The sequence below is a fragment of the Dendropsophus ebraccatus genome, chromosome 3 (genome assembly GCF_027789765.1).
Source record: "Dendropsophus ebraccatus isolate aDenEbr1 chromosome 3, aDenEbr1.pat, whole genome shotgun sequence".
NCBI classification, from domain to species: Eukaryota; Metazoa; Chordata; class Amphibia; order Anura; family Hylidae; genus Dendropsophus; species Dendropsophus ebraccatus.
Genome location: NC_091456.1, coordinates 11,566,063 through 11,591,471, shown reverse-complemented (window position 1 = coordinate 11,591,471; position 25,409 = coordinate 11,566,063). Strand labels below are relative to the sequence as shown.

The window sequence follows — 25,409 nt, the reverse complement described above, 5'->3', positions numbered from 1 at the left end:
CCTTACCCCTTCTTTAAGGTCTTGACAACACTATCACACTAGACAGGGTTAGTCTGCATTCTGTATCCATGGAAACAGATCTACCTTGACGCTGTAGACTCAAAAAAAGGATATCTTTTAATATCTATATGATAAACCTTGCAGTTTCTTTCTCATTAAGTAAATGTGTCCGTATCTACATAAAAACACTTCATAAACTGTCCACATTTTAATTATTATTAATTTTTTTTTTTTTTTTTTTACAAAATTGTGCATATATAAATAACGGAAACAAATAAAAAAATTCCACAATGAGCAAATGTTCTTCTGGGTATATAACAAAGCATTGTGAATGATTTATAAACTCTGGTAATAATCAATGAATTAGTCTCCATGACTGTAATAAGCATCGGCTGAATATGAACACTTCCTGCGGCAGCTGCTCCTTTGTCGCCATGTCGCTCTCTTTGTGACAAGTGAATTATGGCCGTCTTGTTGTTTGACACTTTGTCATTAAAATATGATATACCGTTAAATATTAAAGAAGGTCCGAGAAGGTCGTCTAAGGCTTGTTGTTGTAATTCACGTAGCAACCTCCTCCTAAAACAAAGGTTTTAATTTCTTCTTCTTTGCCTTCATAACTGGCGGCAATGAGATCTTAAAGGCGGTCCTGTAAGGGAAGACAGGAGTAGTAGTATCAGTCTTATTTTATATGTATATAAATAATATTTCTGGGCAATGAGATTATGGTCTCATGGAATTTTTTTTTTAACAGTGAATGTTCCTTTAAATTGGATCGTCGGTCAATAAGTAATACAGTATAAGTCTATGTTCACACACACAGTATTTTTGCTCAGTATTTTGCAACCAAAACCAGAAGTGGTTTTCCCACACTGTTGAAATTGAGTAGATTTGCTATTTTGCAAAAATACTGTGTGTGAACATAGCTAAACATGGAAATTTGAGACCATAAGACTGAGTGAAAGTCAAATTGGTATTGATGCCAAAAGTTATACAAATCCCCAATATAGACTTATTACGGGAAATTGTCATAAAGTGCTTTTTTCCCTGCACTTACTACTGCATCAATGCTTCACTTCCTGGATAACATGGTGATGTCACTTTCTGGATAACATGGTGATGTCACTTCCTAGATAACATGGTGATGTCACTTCCTGGATAACATGGCGATGTCACTTCCTGGATAACATGGCGATGTCACTTCGTGGATAACATGGTGATGTCACTTCCTGGATAACATGGTGATGTGATGTCACGACCCGACTCCCAGAGCTGTGCGGGCTGTGGCTGCTGGAGAGGATGATAGCAGAGGGGTGGTCAGTGTCCCCCCAGTGCCCTGTGTCCCTCAGTGTCCCTCTGCCATCATCCTCTCCAGCAGCCACAGCCCGCATAGCTCTGGGAGTCGGGTCGTGACATCACCATTTTATCCAGGAAGTGACATCACCATGTTATCCAGGAAGTGACATCGCTATGTTATCCAGGAAGTGACATCGCCATGTTATCTAGGAAGTGACATCACCATGTTATCCAGGAAGTGACATCGCCATGTTATCCAGGAAGTGACATCGCTATGTTATCCAGGAAGTGACATCGCCATGTTATCCAGGAAGTGACATCACCATGTTATCCAGGAAGTGACATCACCATGTTATCCAGGAAGTGACATCACCATGTTATCCAGGAAGTGACATCACCATGTTATCCAGGAAGTGACATCACCATGTTATCCAGGAAGTGACATCGCCATGTTATCTAGGAAGTGACATCACCATGTTATCCAGGAAGTGACATCGCCATGTTATCCAGGAAGTGACATCACCATGTTATCCAGGAAGTGACATCACCATGTTATCCAGGAAGTGACATCACCATGTTATCCAGGAAGTGAAGCCTTGATGCAGTAGTTAAAAGGGCATTTAAAAGGGCAATGTGTCATCAGGAAATTACATTGTTTAAATAAGGTTTTTATGTTACATATAATATTTTAAAGAATTTTTGGTAGTTTTCGCAAATGTTAGAGTTTTCTATCTATATTATAAAATAATCCTGATATCTTGCAGTTTTCATTCTCACCTCTGGGGCTAAAACTAAGCTGAGACTTCCTGTTGTGTCTGTGGTGATGAGGAGACTGCTGTAAAGTGATCTGTACAGCATTGCAGCGTCATGTGACACCACTAGATACAGATAGAGGAGACAATAGCAGCTCCCTGTGGAATGACCTCTTCAAAGGACACAGAGTACGCTCAACATCTCAAGGGCACAGAGTTTGAATATTGTCGCCTATGTCCATGAGTCTCGCTGTAAAGCCTGTCACTAAATGCTGTTAAGACCAGCCCAGGCAATATGGCCACCCCCATAACAATGTACAAAAAATGAAATGGAAAAAGAATTAAAAGAAAAACAGAACAAATTAGAATAAAAGAACAAGTTTTAGTATCAGTAAAAGAAAATTTAGTTGACACATTCCCTTTAAGCAAGTGCCCCATGCTCGACAGAGTGGCGTGTGCCACACCAGTTTCTTTGTAATTTCATTCCTTGAAGGGATGTTTAAACAAAATATACTCTCTCTCTCTCTCTCTCTATATATATATATAATTATATATATATATATATATATATATATATATATATTAAACTTATAATCCCTAACACTGCAGTATCATGTGTACATGCATTCAGTCCCGCTGTGTCTCAATGAATTATGGGTAAATGTAGAGGACAGCAGGTTAGAAGTATCTATACTGCTGATATGTTCCTATAGAGCAGGGGTCTTCAACTGGCGGACCGCGGTCCAAACCTGGACCACGGAGGCCAGCTGTCCGGACCCCTGGTCAGACCTCCTAACCACCCCGGGACGGACCGGATCCGGGGCGGTTAGGAGGTCCCGCTCCGCAATGCCTCCCGCGGCAGTGTCAGCCCGGCCCCCAGCTGATACGCGCTCTCTGGGGACGTCCCAGGGATTCTACAGCAGAGCGCGCACCAAAGACCTCAGTGTGCGTCGCCGTCCTGTACTTCCGGGAAGTATACACTGAGGTCACTGGTGCGCGCTCTGCTGGGGAATCCCCAGAGAGCGCGTATCAGCCGGGGGCCGGGCCGACAGGAGAAAAGAAGAAGACAGCCGCAGCGGCGAACGAGGTGCTAGATGAGTTGTGGTTTGTTAGTTTTTTTTTGTCTGGGGGCCATCTATAAGGAGAGCACACAGGGGGGGGGGGCTATATACTATTGTAGGGAGCTCACAGGAGGCTATATACTACAAGGGGAGAGCACAGGGGGGCTATATATTACAGGGGGAGAGCACAGGGGGGCTATATATTACAGGGGGAGAGCACAGGGGGGCTATATATTACTGGGGGAGAGCACAGAGGGGCTATATATTACTGGTGGGAGCTCACAGGGGGGCTATATACTATAGGGGGAGAGCACAGGGGGGCTATATACTACTGGGGGAGCACATAGGGGGGCTATATACTACAGGGGGTGAGCGCACAGGGGGGCTATATACTACTGGGGGAGCAACAGGGGGCTATATACTACTGGGAGAGAGCGCACATGGGGGCTATACACTACTGGGGGAGAGCGCACAGGGGGCTATATACTACTGGGGGAGAAACAGGGGGGCTATATAATACCAGGGCAGTCACCTCTTTGTACCTAATATCAAAGGGCTGGTGAAAGAGAAAATATGCCAGTTTTCCCGCTAATAAGCATTAATTCCGTATGTAAATAGTTGTTAAAAGTAACAAAACACGGATCCTCACTAAAAGTTGTTGAGTACTCCTGCTATAGAGCATGGGGCGCTAAGGATGAAGTTTCTTACCTTGATTGATCAGGAACTATGTAATATAACCCATATGCTAATGAGGCAGTTTGTTGCACTGGAGGGGGGACTACCACCCTCCAATCCACCCCTGGCCGGCCCCTTCTAATGAATATTCATCCAGTGTTCTGCAGTGATGAGTGGGTGGTCAAAGTGACAGCACAGCGGTGCCCCAATAGTCATTACAAGGGTGGTGATGCCACCCCCAGTGCACCAAACCGCCTCATTAGCATATTAATTGAACTACAAAGTTCCTGAAAACGGCACCAAGGATCGAGGTAAGAAACTTACCTTCATCCTCAGCGCCCTGTGTGCTATAGGAACATATCGGAGACTTCAAAAACGGCAATGTGTGAAATCAGCAATGTCAAGCTCGGTTGCTCCTGAATGGCACCCATTATGATAACTATTTTGGCCACCTCCATTTAACAGAGTTTAAAGGGTTTTGATGGCCAATTCACAAAAGTGATATATATGAGACGCCAATTATAATACTTACTCGCAGGTTGTGCAGATGGGACTGAAATTACAGAATACTAAAAAAAAAATAAAAAAGAAAGACAAAGAAAATACTGTAAATAAAATAAAGATTGGACAAGTAAGTTAAAGAGGTGTCCGGGAAAAATTAACTTGTCCACTATCCACAGGATAGGGGAAAAGTAAGAGATTACGGGGGGGTCTGACCTCTGTACACCCTGCCTGTTGATAAGGGTAAAGTTCATTTTTCCCAGACAACCTCTTTAAGTATCTGTTACAATATAGGTCAGTAGGATACTTATATCTGTATCTGGGTATAAAGACAAGTTACTATTGGGCGGCATGTAGATTCTTATAGTTCAATCAGACAGTGGAGCGATTGCCTACGGAAACCAGATTCTTGTATAACAATGTCGGTAAGAAAACAGAAGAACTGCAACTGTTTATGATTAGAGATGAGCGAACCTGGAGCATGCTGGAGTCCATCCGAACCTGAACTTTCGGCATTTGATTAGCGGTGGCTGCTGAAGTTGGATAAAGCACTAAGGCTATGTGGAAAACATGGATATAGTCATTGGCTGTATCCATGTTTTCCAGACAACCTTAGAGCTTTATCCAACTTCAGCAGCCACCGCTAATCAAATGCCGATCGTTCGGGTTCGGATGGACTCGCGCATACTCCAGGTTCGCTCATCTCTATTTATGATAATAAACTAATCACTTCTGCATATACATTTGCCATAATAAAAAATGAAACTTGGGTCATGGGTTTTCCCATTTCATAAATTGATGTAATATTGCTAGGACATGCCATGACATTATGATCATTGGGGTCTGACTTGTGTAGCACTGCATCTCACTCAGAGTTTTCCAGGATATGACAGCCACTTGCAGATAGCATTATGGTGCAAGAAAACCAGTAGAGGATGCGGTGCTACATCAGTAATATGTCCCATTCTGTCTCGCGATCTGTGGGTTTCCTAGAATAAAGCTTTGACTGTCCAGGCATGATGGGAGTTGTAGTTTTGCAGCAGCTGGAGAGCCAAGGTTTCCTACCCCTGAGATAGAAGATGACAGCAAGAGAATCTGGGCTGTGTACTGCCACCTTCAGACTTTCTTTAGGGTGCCTTTACACATACCGGATCCGCAGTGGATTTCTCGCTGCGAATTCACAGCGAGACCTGCTGCGCATCCCTGCCCAGTAAACTCTATGGGCAGGATGCATATCCCGCTGCGAGTTTGTCTGCAGCCCACCCCGTTAATCCCCCGGCTGCCGGAGCCTATACTTCACCTGTTCCCCGCTCCGGCTTCCTTCGGGGGTTCTCGGCAGGTCCAACTCGGCCAATCAGTGTGCTGCCCCGCTGTAGCGCACTGATTTGCTAAGCGGGACGTGAAGACACAGGGAGCCCTGAAGCAAGCCGAACTGGAGACCAGGTGAAGTATAGGCTCCGGCAGCCGGGGGATTAACGGGGTGGGCTGCAGACAAACTCGCACCGGGATATGCATCCTGCAAGTTTGTCTGCCCATAGAGTTTACTAGGCAGGGATTCGCAGCGGGTTTCGCTGCGAATTCGCAGTAAGAAATCAGCTGTGGATCCGGTACGTGTAAACGTACCCTAAGGGTATAAACCCACACACCGTATATGCAGCGTATTTACTGCTGCGATACGCAGCAAACTCGCAGCAAACTCGCAGCAAACTCGCAGCAGATTAGATCTAAATAACTGAACACAGCATAATCTGTACCAACAAATCTGCTGCGTATTTGTTGCATATCTGCTGCATATACGGTGTGTGGGTTTATACCCTTACGGTGCGTTCACACCTACAGGATCTGCAGCAGATCTGCAGAAGATTTGATGCTGTGTTCAGTTATTTAAATGAAATCTGCTGCAGAAAATCAGCTGCAGATCCTGTAGGTGTGAACGCACCATTAAGAAGTAAACTTTCTCCTTGGCAGATCCTTACTTGATAGACAGACAGAACACACATAACCGATTTCTATCAGGTTCCGATGGCAGAAACACGCTGCCCTGTAATCCACGTGAACAGGAGGGGGAAGGTTCAGCTGTGACCTTTGATCCGGATCAGGAAGGAAAACCCACTATAGAACAAAAAATAAGAAAAACAGATAAGCGAAGCACATACTGCAGTGAGGTGTCAGTCTGGAATTAAACATAGTCTGAAAGAACAAAATAAAGTATATCACGTCCCAGGTCCCTTCTCAACGTCGGGAACCAGCGGACTGCGGCCTTTGAATAAGCACTGCCACCACATGTATCACTGACCAGCTCTGATCAGGAGATATAGCCGGGAAGTGGATCGCGCTGCCGCTATCTCTCCCCGGCTATATCTTCTAATCAGGAAGGATGTCTGCAGTGAGAGCCGCTGTAATCAATAACTTTTAGGGTGCCTTCACACCTACCGTATCGCAGTAGAAAATCCGCTGCGGATCCGCAGCAGATTTAACTAAATGAATGAACACAGCATTAAATACGCACTGTCAAATCCGCTGCGGATCCGCAGCAGATTTGTAAGTGCGGATTTCATGCTATGTTCATTCATTTAGTTAAATCTGCTGCGGATTTTCTGCTGCGATACGGTAGGTGTGAAGGCACCCTTAAATGGTCTGATGACATGTCAAAAGTTATTTGTAGTGATAGATACACTTTCAGGAATGGAACATTAAAGGGCTACTGTGGTAAAAAGTTTTTTTCTTCAAAATCAACTGGTGTCTAAGTTATATACATTTGTAATTTACTTCTATTTAAAAATTTCCAGTCTTCCAGTACTTATCAGCTGCTGTATGTCTTGCAGGAAGTGGTGTGTTTGTTCCAGTCTGACACAGTGCTCTCTGCTGCCACCTCTGTCCATGTCAGGACCTTTCTAGAGCAGGAGAAGTTTTCTATGGGGATTTGCTGCTGCTCTGGACAGTTTCTGACATGGACAGAGGTGGCAGCAGAGAGCACTGTGTCAGACTGGAAAGAATACACCACTTCCTGCAGGACAGCAGCTTATAAGTACTGGAAGACTGCAAAGCTTTTTTTTTTTTTTTGCAGGAGTACTCCTTTAATATCAGTCTACAAATTAATGTGAAGGAAAGTATAGATCACAGTTCTTTTCACAAAGAAGGAAAAAAAAATCTCTTACCAGTAAGTATTGCAGCAGGGAGTTCACTTGCGGTATCTTCAGATATAGCCCCCCTGTGATGTCACAGGCCTGTAACACAAGCAGAACAGACAGACATGTATAAACTAGTGCTGCTTCATTCAGTTTTATCATACACAGACATAAGCAAACTGCATGGGAGTTTCCAAAGTGATTTGTAGTTTTGTGGGACAAGTTCCAGGATACGTTTTTTATGTGAATCTCTGCTTATTCAGGGCTAAGCAGTCATATGGGCAGCCCTACTCAGTGACTGACAGCAGTCTGTGTGTAAGTCTACATATAGAGAGATGTTGATCACTAAGTAGACCCGCCCACTTGACTACTTAGTCCAGAATGGGCAGAGGTTTAGTGGATAAATGACAAGTTATCCTGGAAATTTTATTAAAAAAACAATATATCAATCGAGCATTCAGAACTAGAACTAAGATCATACCTGCTGGAGAAGTCCAGACTCTGCGTCCAGTACACACGCATCAATGAGAATGTTCTGAGGAGAAGAGGAAGGAACAATTTATCTTTCATCTTTTATCTTTATGAGTTTTTTTTTTGCAGGGAATTTCCTTACCATTGGTTCTTCAGATTATTCTTTAGACACAATGGTAAAAAAAAAGCGCACATGATAAATTAATTCTAAGGGTCCTATTATACGGGCCAATCAATATTGTAAGCGAGCGCTGATCTGTTAGATCAGTGCTCATTTACTGGGCCTATTACACAGCCCAATAATTGTTTAGCAAGGGCTGCACAGACATCATTAGTGATGTCTGTGCAGCCCTTGCCCAAACAGTTAAATACATAACCTGTCCATGCTCCCGGTTTTCTCCTGCGCTCTGCATGCTTCCCAGCGGCCCGTCTGAGCTGACAGCCACTCAGCAAATCACTGGCCGGGACGCATCCAGAGCGAAGGAGGACACCAAGAGCATGGATAGGTAACGTATTAAATGTTTGTTCGATCATCAGCTGCGCATCACTATTACACGTAGCTATGCACGGTCGGCGGCCAATGATCATAAGTCTGGATCTAAGGAAGCGATCAGCTGATGAACATTTTATCGGCTGATCGTTGTCTCTATTACACGGAGCAATAATTGGCCAATTTGGTCGATTATCGTCCTGTGTAATGCTGCGTTTACACGAAACGATAATTGGCCCGATCGTAACAATTTTTTTTTCAGAGCGATCAGCGTTTAGATGGTACGATATATCGTCCGGAAATTTTTTTTTGAGATTGTTTTACGATCGCTTAAGCCTATCTCGCACATAGGAAATATCGGTGAACAACTGTTTACACAGAACGATATGCGAATTTTTTGCGAACGACGATTTTAGAACATATTGTAAGATCAAAATGAACGATTTCTCGTTTGTCGTTTGATCGTTCGCAGCATTTACACCTATAATTATCGTTCAAATTGGATCGTTATCGTGCGAATTTGCACGATAATCGTTCCGTGTAAACGCAGCATAATAGGATCCTATTAATTTCAAGCTCCACAGATAATCTGTTGTCTATAGTGACAGACCAATGATCTGAAAGGCTTAATTTCAACCAGGTGTCATCTGTATGTTTCCCCCTAGCTGACGCTAGCCATGTCAGGTTGCTGCTTATCCCCATTATAAGCAATAGAACACCATACGTTTGACTTAATTACTGTCAGCCAAACATGTATATAGCCAGCTTACCAAGTCTTCACTAAAAAAAAAAAATAAAAAAAACATGTCAAAAGTTTTGATAGGTCTCGGCCTCACTGTAGAGACAAGCTGCATTGTAAGGCTGGGTTCACACTGCGTTTTTGCAATCCGTTTTTTTCATCCGTTTTTTTTTGCAAAAAACGGATGAAAAAAATGGATGCATTTGTGTCTATCCGTTTTGCCATTGACTTCCATTGTAAAAAAAAAAAACGGATCAAAACGGATTCGTTTTTTTTACGGACGCAAAAACGTAGCTGACACTACTTTTGTGTCTGTTAAAAAAAATGGTTCCGTTTTGATTTGTTTGTTTTTTTTACAATGGAAATCAATGGAAAAACGGATCAAAACGGATGCACACTAATGCATCCAATTTTTCCATCCGTTTTTTTGCAAAAAACGGATGAAAAACAACGGATGAAAAAAACGCAGTGTGAACCCAGCCTTAGTCTATAGAGCTTGTCTAGTGCAGATGTGGAAGCCAGAAGCATAACCCATCTTCTCCTGGCTTATTATAGATACCAGTGGGGGTATGAACATGCACATGCCGACCAAACACAACTTGTGACATGTTGTTGCAACCTGTCAAATGTTTTTTTCTAATGTCAGGAACTGTTCAGAGCAGGAGAGGTTTTCTATGGGGATTTGCTACTGCTCTGGACAGTTCCTGACATGGACAGAGGTGGCAGCAGAGAGCAGTGTGTCAGACTGGAGAGAATACACCACTTCCTGCAGGACATACAGCAGCTGATGAGTACTGGAAGACTGGAGATTTTTAAATTGAAGTAAATTACAAATTTATATAACTTTCTGAAACCAGTTGATGTGAAAGTAAAAGATTTTTGTCTGAGTACCTCTCTAACACAGGAATTTTCTGAAAAAAACAAGAAAGACAACCCCCAAAAAAATACCTGTTTCTGAGCAGCAAATATGACGTTCATAAAGTTCATGTACTGTAAAGCACTGTCCTCCGCAGCCTTAACCACCTACAAAAAGACAGATTATCAGAATGGATGACTTCATACATCTACATGAAATGGGCTTCAGAGCCGACATACTTACTAGTATCCTGGATTTTACTTCCTCTCCAGCTGTGTAGTACAGGGTAAAGTAATACAGACATATAATTAATACAGGGAATATACATTATTATCACCGCAAACAATGAGATCTGATCCACTGATACCTTTAGATTCTTTGCTTATCCTGTTAATATCTAGGATATTCATAAGGAGACAATATCATTAAGATTACAACCAGTTTATGGCTAATAGATACCCTGTTTCTCCAAAAATAAGCCCGAGATTCATTTTGCAGTTTTTTTTTTTTTTTTTTAATTGGCTTAAAGGGATAATCCAGCTAAAAAAAAAAAATCTTATTTCAAATCAACTGGTGTCAGAAAGTGCCAGCTATTTGTAACTTAGTTCTATTAAAAAAAAACAAAAACAGGACAACAAAGAGTTAATTTACAGCTACATCACCGGGCTATCTCCTATGACAGTCAGCACTGACCTCTCTGACCTCTGAATACCATCTTTCACACAGGTCCCACTGTGTAATCCTTTGTTGTCTGCTCTCTGCTGCCGACTAATCACCCTCCTCCCCTCTCCATAGAACAGACAGGGCTCGACTGATGTAAAAGAGTCGAGATTTCCTGATAATGAGCAGTGAATGAGAGAGAGGAGGGGGGGGGCCTGGGGAAAGTCTTTTTGAATACAGATAATGGCATATTTGCCTAATAAACCCAATTACAAAGTTTCTTAAAATCGCCTGGACTATTGATTTCTGCAAAAAAACAACAAAAAAAACATAACGACAGTGACACTTACGTATCCACCAACCTACCCCACCAAACCACTTGTACCATCTGTTTGATGACAGTAAATCCTTACCGGTTGTGTCTTTTAGAATGTGCCCGATGCCTTTGTTAGAGCAAAAAATGATCTTTTAATTTGCAGAACTGTGTCAAACTGGTGTGGCCTAGAGTGTCTGTGCCCCAGGTCTGTGACGCCCCTCCTATCTTCCTCCCCACCCTCCTTATCATTAGGAACATCCCCAGGCAGGATAGAGTGATAAAAAAAAGTATAGTGAGTAAATTGCAGAACTGCCAGCGATCACAATACCTGTAGATTTATTTTAACCCCTTCAAGACCAAGCCTATTTGCACCTAAAAGACCAGGCTCATTTTTCAAAATCTGACCTGTCTCACTTCATGCTCTTATAGCTCAGTGATGCTTTAACGTATGCTAGCGATTCTGAGATTGTTTTTTCGTCACATATGGCACTTTATATTAGTGGCAAAATTTGGTCACTACTTTGTGTGTTTTTTGTGAAAAACATCAAAATATCATGAAAAATTGAAAAAATTAGCATTTTATGAACTTTGAAATTCTCTGCTTCTAAAAAAGAAAGTCGTATCACATAAATTAGTTACTAAGTCACATTACCGATATGTCCTCTTTATTCTGGCTTCATTTCATAAACATATTTTACTTTTTTAGGGTGTTACGGGGCTTAGAAATTTATCAGCAAATTACCACATTTTCGTAAAAGTTTCCAAAACTGATTTTTTTAGGGACCAGTTCTTTTCTTAAGTTGATTTAGGAGGCTTGTATACTGGAAACCCCCATAAGTGACCCCATTTTGGAAACTAGACACCTTAAAGAATTAATCTAGGGCTATAATGAGCATTTTAACCCTACAGGGGCTGGAGGAAAGTATTCACCATTAGGCCGTAAAAAAATGAAAAATTACAATTTTCCAATAATATATACGTTTAGATTAAAGTTTCTCATTTTCAAAAGGAACATGAGAGAAAACGCACCCCAAAATTTGTAACGCAGGTTCTCTTGAGTACTACGGTACCCCATATGTGGGCATAAACCACTGTATGGGCACACAGCGGGGCTCAGAAGGAAGGGAGCGCCATCTAGCTTTTCCATTGCAGATTTTGCTGAAGAAGTTTCCGAGCGCCAGGTGCATTTGCAGTTTGCAGTTTGAGCAATTTGACCCCACAGGTATTAGAGGAAAGTATTCAAAATTAGACAGTAAAAATGAAAAACTCGAATTTTTCCAATAATATGTTCCTTTAGTTTGAATTTTCTCCATTTCACGAGGAACAGGAGAGAAAATTCACCCCAAAACCTGTAACGCAGGTTCTCCTGAGTAAAACGGTACCTCATATGTGGGCATAAACCACTGTATGGGCACACAGCCGGGCTCAGAACGGAAGGAGCGCCAATTAGCTTTTTCAATGCAGATTTTGCTGAAGAAGTTTCTGAGCGCCAGGTGCGTTTGCAGAGCCCCTGTAGTGCCAGCGGAGTAAAATCTCGCCCATAGTCACCCCATTTTGTAAAGTGCACCCCTCAAATAATTCATTTTGGGGTGTGGTGAGCATTTTGACCCCACAGGTATTAGAGGAAAGTATTCAAAAGTAGACAGTAAAAATGAAAAACTCGAATTTATCCAATAATATGTTCCTTTAGTTTAAAATTTCTCAATTTCACGAGGAACAAGAGAAAAAAAAGTACCCCAAAATTTGTAACGCAGGTTCTCCTGAGTAGAACGGTACCCCATATGTGGGCATAAACCACTGTATGGGCACACAGGAGGGCTCAAAAGGGAAGGAGCGCCAATTAGCATTTTCCGTGCAGATTTTTCTGAAGAAGTTTCTGAGCGCCAGGTGCATTTGCAGCGCCCCTGTAATGTCTATAGAATAGACCCCCCCCCAAAAGTCACCACATTTTGGAAAGTACACCCCTCAAAAAATTCATCTTGGGGTAGGATGAGCATTTTGGCCCCACAGGTATTAGAGGAAAGTATTCAAAATTGGCCAGTAAAAATGAAAAACTTGAATTTTTCCAATAATATGTTGGTTTAGTTTGAAATTTCTAAATTTCACAAGGAACATGAGAGAAAACGTACCCCAAAATCTGTAACGCAGGTTCTCCTGAGTACAATGGTACCCCATATGTGGGCATAAACCACTGTATGGGCACACAGCAGGGCTCAGAAAGGAAGGAGCGCCAATTTGCTGGAGCAAAACAGTAGCTAGTAATAGTTATTAGAATAGCGCAGTTACTAAAATAAAATAAAAAAAATTAGATTACAGGTAATGTGGGGTGGTTACGGGTAATTTGGAGGTGGTTACGGGCAGTCTGAGGTGGTTACGGGCAATCTGGGGTGGTTACGGGTAATCTGGGGTGGATACCGTCAACATGGGGTGGTTACGGCAACCTGGGGTGGTTACAGGCAACCTGGGGTGAATACGGACAACCTGCTGTGGTTACGGACAACCTGCTGTGGTTACAGACAGTCTGGGGTGGTTACAGGCAACCTGCTGTGGTTACGGGCAATCTGGGGTGGTTACAGACAATCTGGGGTGGTTACAGACAATCTGGGGTGGTTACAGGCAACCTGCTGTGGTTACGGATAAACTGAAGTGCTAATAGGTAATCTGAGGTGGGTACCTGTAATCTGGCGTGGTTGCGGGCAATCTGGAGGGGGTCACTGGCAATTTGGGGTGGTTAGAGGCAAGGTGCGGTGGTCAGAGGCGACGTGCGGTGGTCAGTGGCGACGTGCGGTGGTCAGTGGCGACGTGCGGTGGTCAGTGGCGACGTGCGGTGGTCAGTGGCGACGTGCGGTGGTCAGTGGCGACGTGCGGTGGTCAGTGGCGACGTGCGGTGGTCAGTGGCGACGTGCGGTGGTCAGTGGCGACGTGCGGTGGTCAGTGGCGACGTGCGGTGGTCAGAGGCGACGTGCGGTGGTCAGAGGCGACGTGCGGTGGTCAGAGGCGACGTGCGGTGGTCAGAGGCGACGTGCGGTGGTCAGAGGCAAGGTGCGGTGGTCAGAGGCAAGGTGCGGTGGTCAGAGGCGACGTGCGGTGGTCAGAGGCGACGTGCGGTGGTCAGAGGCGACGTGCGGTGGTCAGAGGCGAGGTGCGGTGGTCAGAGGCGACGTGCGGTGGTCAGAGGCGACGTGCGGTGGTCAGAGGCGACGTGCGGTGGTCAGAGGCGACGTGCGGTGGTCAGACGTGACCTGCGGTGGTTGCGTGCAATCTGGGGGGTTACATGTAATCTGACATGATTACGGGCAACCTGCGGTGGTTACGGGCAACCTGGAGGGGTTACAGACAATCTAGAATTGTCACGGATAGACTGAAGTGCTTATAGATAATCTGGGGTGGGTACATGTAATTTGGGGTGGTTACAGGCAATCTGGGGTGATTACGGACAATCTGGAGGGGGTCACTGGCAACGTGCGGTGGTTACGGTCAACGTGCGGTGGTTGCGGTCAACGTGCGGTGGTTGCGGTCAACGTGCGGTGGTTGCGGGTAATCTGGGGGGTTACGTGCAATCTGACGTTATTACGGACAACCTGGGGTGGTTACGGGCTAGCTGCGGTAGTTACGGGTAATCTGGGGGGGGGAATAAGGGATAATTTGGGAGTAAACTGCAATTATTACTATAATAGAAAGTGTGTGTTTTATTTTTTTGTATGTTTGTCACTTTTTGTACTTTACATATTCTTTTTCACTGTATTACTATGATTACTGATATTTTCTATCTCAGTAATCATAGTTTAGTGACAGAGACCAAATTGGTCTCTGTCACTTTAAATTTTCAGAGTTGGCTGGTTGTGAAGCGCATGCGCACTTCATAACCAGCCAGGATGCCGAGGAGGAAGGAGCTCCGTGGATCCGGTGAGAATATGGAGTAGGGGAGGGTGACTCGGGGACGGGGGTGAATGGGGGGGGTCGGGGGCGACTGGGGGGGTGGGGGGACATCACTTTTTATCCCGTCACCAATCATTCATGGTGACAGGGGATAAAATGTTCCGGCGGCACATGGCACAAGCGATCAGCGGTATATAGTATATACCGCTGATCGCTTGTACTGGGACCCCACAGGGGGGGTCCCCGATGACTGCCCCATGCTCTCCGCTACCTCCGGTGGCGGAGAGCATGGGGTTTTCATTCATTTTTACAAAGAGATCACTGTGAACAGACATTAGTCTGTTCACAGTGATCGCGGCGGCCATCTTGGATCTGATGGCCACCGCGGGGAGGGGGGGTTAGATACCGGGGCACTAGGGGGGCTGGTCTGGGGTCTGATTTTAACTATTTCATCTCCCCCCACCGTGGATTCACGGTGGGGGGAGATGAAATATAGCGGCGGCACCGGCCCATTAGTGACCGCCGTTTCGGCGGTCACTAAGGGGTTAATGGGGGTCAGCTGCGGGATCGCAGCTGATTCTCATTATCTCTGGTGCCTCACTCAGATGAGAGCGGGATCGCTGTCCCTGCAGCGATCCCGTTCTCATCACAAACCCCCGTCAAAGCAGGAACGTATATGTACATTCCTACTGCACGGGGCATGTGCAATAGGAACGTATATATACAGATGGCTGACGTGAAGGGGTTAAAAACACAATTCACAACAGGTAAATGTTCACTGTAGAAAAACTGAAGATGCACTTCTTGTAAGTTTCATTATCTGAATTGCTTTCTTTACAAGAAAAAGTGTTTCAGTTCCTTCATGTGCACAACAGTGGCCTGCTCTATACACTGGAGGTGAGTCCGGCGACCCCAGTGTAAGGATATCCCCTCCCCTTGCTGATGTGGCCAGACTTGATTCTGATGGAGGCGCCAGGCGGTGCTTTGAAAAGGGGTCTATGCGACGACGCCAACCAGGTGGTGGGAAAAAAGTCCACAAATTGAAGTGATAAATTTGCTTTAAGAAGAAAAATTTTGATTGTGCTTTTCTAATGATACAGGTGAACTAAAAAGGATACAGCATAGAGCTTTGGCTAGAGATCCTGCAAGAACAGTGTCAGTCCGTTGTCCTCTCATTTCCCCACCTACAATGTAATAGGAGAATATCATATGATTAATCCGCATTTCTGTCGTTTAATTTTTTTTTTTTACAGAAATCAATAGTCCAGGCGAATTTAAGAAACTCTGTAATTGGGTTTTATAGGCAAATCTGCCATTATCTGCATTCAAAAAGACTTTCCCCAGGTCCCCCCCTCCCCCTCCTCTCTCATCCACTTCTCATTATCAGGAAATCAGTCGAGCCCTGTGTAACCTATGGAGAGGGGAGATTAGTTGACAGCAGAGAGCAGAGAATAAAGGATTACACAGTGGGAGCTGTGTGAAAAACGGTATTCAGAGTTCAGAGAGGTCAGTGCTGACTGTCAGAGGAGATAGCCCGCTGATGTAGCTGTAAATTAACACTTTGTTGTCCTGTTTTGGTGCCTCATCTCCCTCTACCCCTCCCCTCTCCATAGAGAACAATGAAGACAGGGGAGAGAGCTTCAAACTGCTTTTTCATGATAAAAATGCATTTTTCGGCTAATAAACCCGATTACAAAGTTTCTTAAAAACGACAGTGACACTTTAATGGGGAACTATCAGCTGGTTACAGGAATCTAACCTGCTGATATGTCCCTATTGTGCACTGGACACTGAGGAGGAAGGTATGTCTCCTCCGTCCCATTCCTGTGCTGTTAGCAGTGTAATCCTCAGTCCAGAGCACCGTTAGGAGCACTGACCCACCCCCATCACATGAGGCAGCTTCATGATTCTAATGATAATTAATGAAGTGAGCCAGCTCACACTCTGGGGGGCGGGGCAGTGCCCTAACGGTGCTCCGGACTGAGGATTACACTGCCAACAGCACAGGAACAGCGCCGAGGATGAAGATAAGAGACATACCTTCCTCCTCAGCACCCTGTGCACAATAGGGAGGTGTCAGCAGGTTAGTGCTGATAGTTCCCCTTTAATAAACCCCAGTCATAAGCATTAGAAACATTACTATAAAATAATAAGAAAACACTAAGAAACTATAACTCTAGATACAAATCCTTACTTTTCGTCATGAGATCTTTAATATCATCGGCAATCAGGTCATTGGCGGCCGTCAGTAATTCATATTTGCCGTCCTTGCTGCCCGACGCGTTAGATTCCAGAACGGCGGATTCTCCCGTCAGGTCTCCACACCGCCATTGCTTGCCTGGAAAAAGAAGGCGACTGCGAAGCAAAGAGCAGAGGTTATTACGAGAGCTGGCGGTACACAACAGCCGCTATACAGGAATCCCAGCAATGCTGACCGCACCTCTCCTGTAGATGGCTGGCAATCACCGCAAGTTTATTATTCCGGCCCATGAATAAGTGGGAATTCCCCATCACCATCACCGCATCAATGCATTTCGGGAGCGTCACCTATAAGACACAAAGAAACTGATCACAACTGATGACAATGCGGATACAGGGAATAATGAGAGAGTAGTAACTCCTTACCTGGGACTGGTTCAGAGCCTGCTGCCCCCACCAGATCGGGTTCACATCCACCACAATTACTAAGAGATTCGGGTCATCTTCTATCGAAAGAAATATAGAAAGTTAAAGGGGTTGTTCAATAAACATTATTTTCTTTCAAATCAACTGGTCCCAGCAAGTGGAAGGAGATTTGTAATTTACTTCTATTTAAAAATCTCCAGTCTTCCAGTACTTATCAGCTGCTGTATGTGGTGTATTCTTTCCAGTCTGAGACAGTGCTCTCTGCTGCCACCTCTGTCCATGTCAGGAACTGTCTACACAGCTACAGCTAGGGTGGGTGTGTGTGTGTGTGTGTGTGTGTGTGTGTGTGGGGGGGGGGGGGGGGTTGTTAAAGGGGTTGCCCAGCACTAGTGAATTTTTCACATGCTATGCTTACCTCTCTGCACTCCCCCGGTGTCCTGTTGTTGTGTCACCAGTGTTCTCCACTGTCTGTAGCCGCCATTACTTCTGAGACAAACTTGTCTTGTGAGCGACAGCCTGCTCAGCCAATTACTGGCCAGTACTTCCAGTACTTATCACCTGCTGGATGTCCTGCATGAAGTGGTGTACTCTTTCCAGAGGTGGCAGCACAGAGCACTGTGTTAGGGTATGTCCACACTACGGAATCCCAGCGGATCCCCCGCCGCTCGCATCTCTGCTGGTCCCACAGGCTTCATTCTATGGATTGGCAGATTCCACCACCTGCCTGAAGAATGAACACGCTCATTCTTCGGGTGAACAGCGGAATCTGTCAGACCATAGAAAAAAGCCTATGGAAGATGCCAACGGCGCGAGTTGCGGAATCCCTGGCAGGCGATCCGCCGGGATTCCGTAGTGTGGACATAACCTCAGACTGGAAAGAATACACCACTTCCTGCAGGACATGCAGCAGCTAATAAGTACTGGAAGACTGGAGATTTTTAAATAAAAGAAAGTTACAAATCTATATAACTTTCTGAAACCAGCTGATTTGAAAGAAAAGAAATTGGCTGGAGTGCCCCTTTAACAGCACCAGATCTATCCATGCCATGTCCACTATGATGAATAGAACTAAGCTGCAATACCACTCACAACCTGAGGACCGGTGTGGCGCTGTTTATAGAAAATATAAGCTGCCACATGTGTCCTCTAATCCTATGAAGCCCCTCTCCCCGTACTCTCAATGTACGAAGGTATCACCTGCATGAAGTCAGAGGCTACACATGACAGAAACCGTGAATGACATGCCGTAAAGCGCTCCCTGTCAGGTCTGGGGCAGCGCTATCTCACCTGAAGCCATAATAATAATAATAATAAGCCTCCAGCAGCACAGCCTGGGAATACACCACTTCCGGCTCCTACTGATGACGTCACCCGGGAGGCGGGGCTCGCGGCGCCATGCTGCCGTTAACCCCTTCGCTGCCGAGTGACGTAAACTCATCTACAGACCGAGCTCTCCGGTTTTTCCGCTGTTCGCTGTGGACTGTGGGATAACGGCCATGAACGAAAGCGGTAACGATATACGTTATGGTAGAGTCCGGTGTGGGGGCGGAGCCGGCTGACAGCCATGCTGCCGGGACGGGGACCGGTGTATATACACACTGCAGGGCTGCCGGGACGGGGACCGGTGTATACACACACTGCAGGGCTGCCGGGGACGGGGACCGGTGTATATACACACTGCAGGGCTGCCGGGACGGGGACCGGTGTATATACACACTGCAGGGCTGCCGGGACGGGGACCGGTGTATATACACACTGCAGGGCTGCCGGGGACGGGGACCGGTGTATATACACACTGCAGGGCTGCCGGGACGGGGCCATCATCCTGTCACACCTGCTGACATGACAGCTCACCCCCCAGATCACACAGTGCATGTAGATAGGAGCGATACAGCTGGGGGCTCGGGCTGTGTTCACATGTGGCGTCTACACTGCAGATATTATGCGGCATTCAGTTAAAGCGGTACTCCTCTGGTTTCAGGAAGTTATGGACATTTGTTATTTACTTCTATTTAAAAATCTCCAGTCTTCCAGTACTTATCAGCTGCTGTATGCCATGCAGGAAGTGTTGAATTCTTTATAGTCTGACACAGTGCTCTCTGCTGCCACCTCTGTCCATGTCAGGAACTGTCCAGAGCAGGAGAGGTTTTCTATGAGGATTTGCTGCTGCTCTGGACAGTTCCTGACATGGACAGAGGTGGCAGCAGAGAGCACTGTGTCAGACTGGAAAGATTACACCACTTCCTGCAGGGCATACAGCAGCTGATAAGTACTGGATTTTTAATTTACAAATCTGTATAACTTTCTGAACCAGTTTTAAAGAAAACAATAGATGGAGTGTCCCTTTAATTTATACTGATTTCTTCTTCCAGTGTAATTGAACACAACCCTAAATACCCCAGACCCTAAATCAATAACTCCAGGGGGTGGGCCACAGCCTATTGCTTATGATGGGGGTGAGGATAAGTTGTCTATCATTCTGTGTGACTGATATAAGGCTCCTCTCGTCTCCTCAGAGGTCATTGAATACTTTAAGCGGCAGCTGAAGGAGGACCCGGACGTGGCCACCGCTGTGGCCGCCATTAGGACGCTGCTGGAGTTTCTGAAGAAAGATAAAGGTGACGCCATATCTGCTTATACCTCCTCATTCCTGTTTAGTGAACCTGTCATAACTTACATTGCTAAGGGTGCATTTACACAGACTGATTTATCTGACAGATTTTTTAAGCCAAAGCCAGGAACAGACTATAAACAGGGAACAGGTCATAAAGGAAAGACTGAGATTTCTCCTCTTTTCAAATCCATTCCTGGCTTTGGCTTCCAAAATCTGTCAGATAAATCTCTCTGTGTAAATGCACCATCAACTTGAACACCCAGAGTTTGATTACCAGCGGCTGCAGAAGTTGGAGTCCTGGAAAATATGGATCCAGCCATAGGCCATGGTTACCTTGCAGCTCTAGGGTGGCATCCAACTTCTGCAGTTCCTGACATGGACAGAGGTGGCAGCAGAGAGCAGTGTGTCAGACTGGGAAGAATACAGTGGAGCCTTTAATGGCCTCTCCTGAGAGTTCCTTGCTTCTATTGCTGTGTGGACAGGAAGTCCCCGATCAGCGTAGACATTACAGAGATTTAATATATTTCATTTCTCCATCCATGCTAAAATAATCAAACATCTTTCCCACTTCCATATGATCTGTTCCCACATTTTCCCCCATTTTCTTTCTTCCTTATATCCTTATAGAACAGCCTAAAAATTAGCAGCAGCAGCATGAAGGACATTATAGAGTAGTACTGAGCAGTGTAGCTACAAATGTAGCACTAGTGGAAAGAATCTGCTGGGAACCTTCCTTATGTTTCATAATAAATAAACTTCCCTGGTCAATGCAGTGAAGGGGTTAAAGTTTATTGAAATGACGGGACCACTTTAACACTCTCTATGATAGTTCATTATACCCCCACATACATGGCTCTGCTGCTTCAAAACACACACAGCTCTGCTACAAAAACATGCAAAACATACCCACAGACGCTCACAGTGCTGTATTAATATATATATATATATATATATATATATATATATATATATATATACACACAGCTCTGCTACATCAAAACACACAGCTCTGCTACAAAAACATACCCACAGACACACACAGTGCTGTATTAATATATATATACACACAGCTCTGCTACATCAAAACACACACACAGCTCTGCTACAAAAACATACCCACAGACGCTCACAGTGCTGTATTAATATATATATAATATATATATATACACACAGCTCTGCTACATCAAAACACACACCAGCTCTGCTACAAAAACATACCCACAGACACACACAGTGCTGTATTAACATATATCAAACATGGTGTAAAGTGAGACTGGCTCAGTCGCCCCTAGCAACCAATCAGATTCCACCTTTCATTTTCCAAAGAGTCTGTGAGGAATGAAAGGTGGAATCTGATTGGTTGCTAGGGGCGACTGAGCCAGTTTCACTGTACTCCATGTTTGATAAATCTTCCCCCATTGTCTTTACCTACACTAGCTGTAGTGCACACTTCTCGCAGTCATGTGACTAATCACATGACTGTGACATTACTAAAGGTCCTGCAGGTCCGTCAGGTTCCATTTTGGGTAAGTTTCCAGGGGTTTTTACATGCAGGAAAGTGAATATAATGCACATCACCTCCTGATTCGTCTCCTGCCTGGAACTGATCCCGCTGATCGGTGTGCGGCAGGAGAAGGGAGAGGACTGTGTTATTACCAGAAGCCGCACAGATCATCCAGCAGACAGGTACAGAATCAGTACATTGCCCGACCATTAGAGAAGCAGTCAGGGTGGTCTGACACTCTCAGGCCGCACAGTCTCCTGAATTTAAAGGGGTTATCCAGCGCTACAAAAACATGGCCACTTTCTTTCAGACAGCACTACTCTTGTATCAGGTGCGGTTTGCAATTAAGCTCCATTCACTTCAATGGAACTGAGTTGCACAACCCCTCCCAAGCTGGAGACAAGAGTCATGCTGAAAAAGTGTCCATGTTTTTGTAGCGCTGGATAATCCCTTTAAGACGAAGGCAAGATATTGTCTGCATCTTATATAGTGAAAAATACAATATATATATTTTATAGGTCCCCCCATATGTAACTGTAACCTGGTCCCTTCCTACTTTTGTTTTCTAGGTGAGACTATACAAGGTCTGATTGGAAGCCTAAAGGATGCAATTGAAACAATGTCCAAAGTGGATTCGTCTGTTGCCGTCTCCTCCGGGGGGGAACTGTTCCTGAGGTTTATTACCCTCACCTCCGAGCTGGAACATTCTGTAAGTGTTGTAGAGCGACAGAACTCCAGGCCGCTCATCTCTGCAGGGCGCCAGATGAATATGTATGAAAAGCTGGGGGTAAATGTATAAATGTAGAGTACCGCAGCCCTAGTGCCCCCCCCCCCCCCCCTAATAATCAATAAAAAGTGAGATTTTACAAACAGCCCAGCAGATGGAGGTGATAAAGCTTCTGTAGTACTCGGAGTCTCCTGCCTATAAGAGCAGATCAGCAGGTCAGATTCATCTGTGTTAGTTTACCTTTAAAACAGGGGTAGGGAACATTGGCTCTCCAGTTGTTGCAAAACTACAACTCCCATCATGCCTGGGTGATGAGAGCTAAAGCTTTGGCTGTCCGAGCATGATGGGAGTTGTAGTTTTGCAACCGCTGGAGAGCTGAGGTTCCCTACCCCTGCTTTGTAAGGACTGTGTGATAAAACACAACAATAGAAAATCATTGCATAATAAATGCATCATATCACTGGGTCCAACCCCAAAACAACAAAGAGTAATCAGAATAAATGGGGATGATCTTTGTTTCTATACAAGTTAGGCTGGGTTCACACTACAATTTTTTTCATCTGTTTTTTTTTCCTTCAGTTTTTGCAAAAAAACGAATGCAATTGTGTGCATCCGTTTTTTTCCTTTGACTTCAATTATAAAAAAAAACGGATCAAAACGGAACTGGTTTTTTTTTTTTTTAACTCACACAAAAATATTGTTTTTCTGGATGTTAAAGAAAAAAAAAAAGGATGCGTTTTGATCCTTTTTTTTTCTTTTATAATGGAAGTCAATGGAAAAACAGATGCAAACAAATGCATCTGTTTTTCCATCCTTTTTTTTGCAAAAACGGATAAAAAAAACATGTAAACCCAACCTGATTAAGTAGTTTTCAGGCAGTGATTATATGTACGTATACTTTTTTGTTACAGAATTACGCTTTATGCAAAGAAAGAATGAGCGAGCGAGGGGAACTCTTTCTGAAAAGGATCTCATTGTCAAGGGACAAGATCACCAAGCTCTGCTGTCCGTTTATAAAAGATGGAGCCGTGAGTATGAGCGGATAGCTTTGGTTAGCTAGATTGCTGTGTTCTTATATTGCCCGTCATAAGGGTCAGATACCTGACATGTTTGAATCGTATTACCTTACTATGATTTAAAGGGGTATTCCACTCAAGTAATATACACTTAGAATCATCAGTGCTCCTAGAGACTAACAATTCCTTCCACACTTGTTGTTATCTATTTAGTCTCCTTCCCCTAGTTTTGAGCTGCTGCTTTCTGCTGAAGACACAAAAATCTGTGTGTGAGCTGTTCTCTCTGTCTCCCCCTCCTCCCCCCTCCCTTCTGAGACGGCTGATGTAAACAAGTCCTTACTTGGAACCTTAGTATGATTAACCCTCCCGGCCTGCACAGAGTGCAGGGACACTAGTTACATCAGTCGTTTCAGAAGAGAGAGGGGAAGGTGGAGAAAACAGCTCACACCCAATTTTTTGTGTCTTCAGCAGAAAGCAGCAGCTGAGAACTGGGAGAAGGAGACTAAAAAGATACAAAAAATTATGGAAGGAATTGTTAGTCTGTAGGAGGGGGGATGATTTAACATTTATTTTACTTGAGTGGAATACCCCTTAACAACAATTTTGGCCGTTGTTCCATTCCACTATTGTTACTACTAGATGTATGAATACAGCAAAATCTTCAGAGAAGACCCCCCCCCCATTTTTGCTGTTGATCTCAGACACATTGTATTACTTTTATTTTTAACCTTTTGCATTTTTGTTCATTTTGTAGAAAATATTAACCCATGCATACTCCAGGGTGGTTCTAAAGGTGTTAGAAGAGGCCGCAGCCGCCAATAAACGCTTTAGTGTCTACGTTACAGAATCCCAGCCAGACTTATCCGGGTGAGTAAGCTCTATGGGGTTATCCTGGTAAGATTGTGGTCAGGATTTGTAGCCCAAACCAGGAGTGGGTAAAAAACACAGAATATAGGGCAAATCTTCCCATTGGGGCCGCCGGAAGTGTGACGTCACAGCACAGCTGCGGTCCTGCGCCGCCATTCTGTGACGGCAGAAGTACCCCTTTAAAGCGGATGTACCACCGGTGTATCACTTTTGTATACATAGACCTGTGCGGGGATGCCAGTGGTGCAGTCTTTTTTTTTTTTTCTTCTTTCATTTTTTTAACTGCGACTCCTCTCCATGTACATTGCCGGTCTATTACCGAGCACCGGCCGGGGGTGAAGCACTGGAGTCGAGCCTGCCAGCCCCCAGTGTGACAAAAAACCCTGCCCCTCAGTGATGAAGGTCCATTAGAATCAATGGAGCCGCGTCACAGAGGGGAGGGCCGATTGTCATACTGGGGGCTGCCGGGCTCGCCTGCAATGCTTCACCCCCGGCCGGTGCTCGGTAATAAACCGGCGCAGTATGTGGGAACCACGGTTATTAAAAAAAAAAAATAAATAAAAAAAGGATTGTGGCACCGGCGCCAGTCTAGCCATGTAAAGATCACAAAAGCAATGTACTGGTGAAACATTCGCTTTAAGTATCAGGTTTTTATTATAAATAGTAGTACGTGCAGAATGGGTGCTGACAGCCTGTACTATGGACCCACTACTGTATACTTCTGCCTTCTAGGAGGAATATGGCGAAAGCTCTGCAGAACATTAATGTGCCGGTAACGGTGATCCTGGATGCGGCAGTAGGGTGAGTTAGTGATGTTGTGAAGGTCGAAAACTAAATGTCTTTGGTTTTTATAATTAACATAGTTTCTTTTTACCAGTTACATCATGGAGAAAGTAGATCTGGTGATTGTAGGAGCTGAAGGAGTAGTGGAGAGCGGAGGAATCATTAATAAGGTAAATTACTATGTGTTTGCGATCTCCAGTCTGAACTTTTGTAGGTCATAGATATATGTATGATAAAGGGGTTATCCAGCACTCCAAAATTTTTAACATGTTGCTGCCATATTAGTAAACATAACTACTTCTCTCCTCTCCTTTCCATGCTCCCCTGGTGTCCCGATGCTGGTACTTCTGTGACAAGCTTGTCTCTGGAGAGCCCGCTCAGCCAATCAATGACTGAGACAGGACAGCGCCGCGGCCAGTCATTGGCTCAGTAAGCTGTTACACCCAAGA

The 25,409-nt window shown here is 44.6% G+C and overlaps 2 protein-coding genes across 4 annotated transcripts in view; one reads left to right on the top strand and one right to left on the bottom strand.

Annotated features, from left to right (window-relative positions):
* Positions 1–14: 14 nt before the first annotated feature.
* GTF2H3 (general transcription factor IIH subunit 3) lies at positions 15–18,902 on the bottom strand. Of its 2 annotated transcripts, none has more exons than XM_069960921.1 (13): positions 18,737–18,896; positions 17,450–17,529; positions 17,265–17,371; positions 17,019–17,179; positions 15,943–16,008; positions 10,337–10,366; positions 10,213–10,241; positions 10,062–10,136; positions 7,895–7,948; positions 7,444–7,512; positions 6,262–6,397; positions 4,317–4,353; positions 15–649 (listed from the first exon to the last, which is right to left on the bottom strand). In XM_069960921.1, the coding sequence occupies exons 1-13, from the start codon at positions 18,885–18,887 to the stop codon at positions 580–582; spliced, it is 1,065 nt and encodes a 354-aa protein (XP_069817022.1). In that variant the 5' UTR covers positions 18,888–18,896; the 3' UTR covers positions 15–579. The 2 variants fall into 2 exon arrangements, with proteins under 2 accessions (XP_069817022.1, XP_069817023.1); XM_069960922.1 differs by having other exon boundaries at positions 609–649; positions 6,225–6,397; positions 18,737–18,902.
* The window catches only part of EIF2B1 (eukaryotic translation initiation factor 2B subunit alpha), an 11,776-nt gene continuing 5,181 nt past the window's right edge, over positions 18,815–25,409 (top strand). Inside the window, exons 1-7 of one of the 2 annotated variants that reach the window (XM_069960923.1) lie at positions 18,815–18,958; positions 19,966–20,067; positions 22,137–22,276; positions 23,206–23,322; positions 24,065–24,177; positions 24,910–24,978; positions 25,055–25,130. In XM_069960923.1, the coding sequence (XP_069817024.1) occupies positions 18,946–18,958; positions 19,966–20,067; positions 22,137–22,276; positions 23,206–23,322; positions 24,065–24,177; positions 24,910–24,978; positions 25,055–25,130 (630 nt within the window). In that variant the 5' untranslated portion in view covers positions 18,815–18,945. Of the gene's footprint in view, positions 18,959–19,965; positions 20,068–21,504; positions 21,590–22,136; positions 22,277–23,205; positions 23,323–24,064; positions 24,178–24,909; positions 24,979–25,054; positions 25,131–25,409 lie in introns of those variants that run through there. The other variant, XM_069960924.1, reaches the window with a different exon arrangement.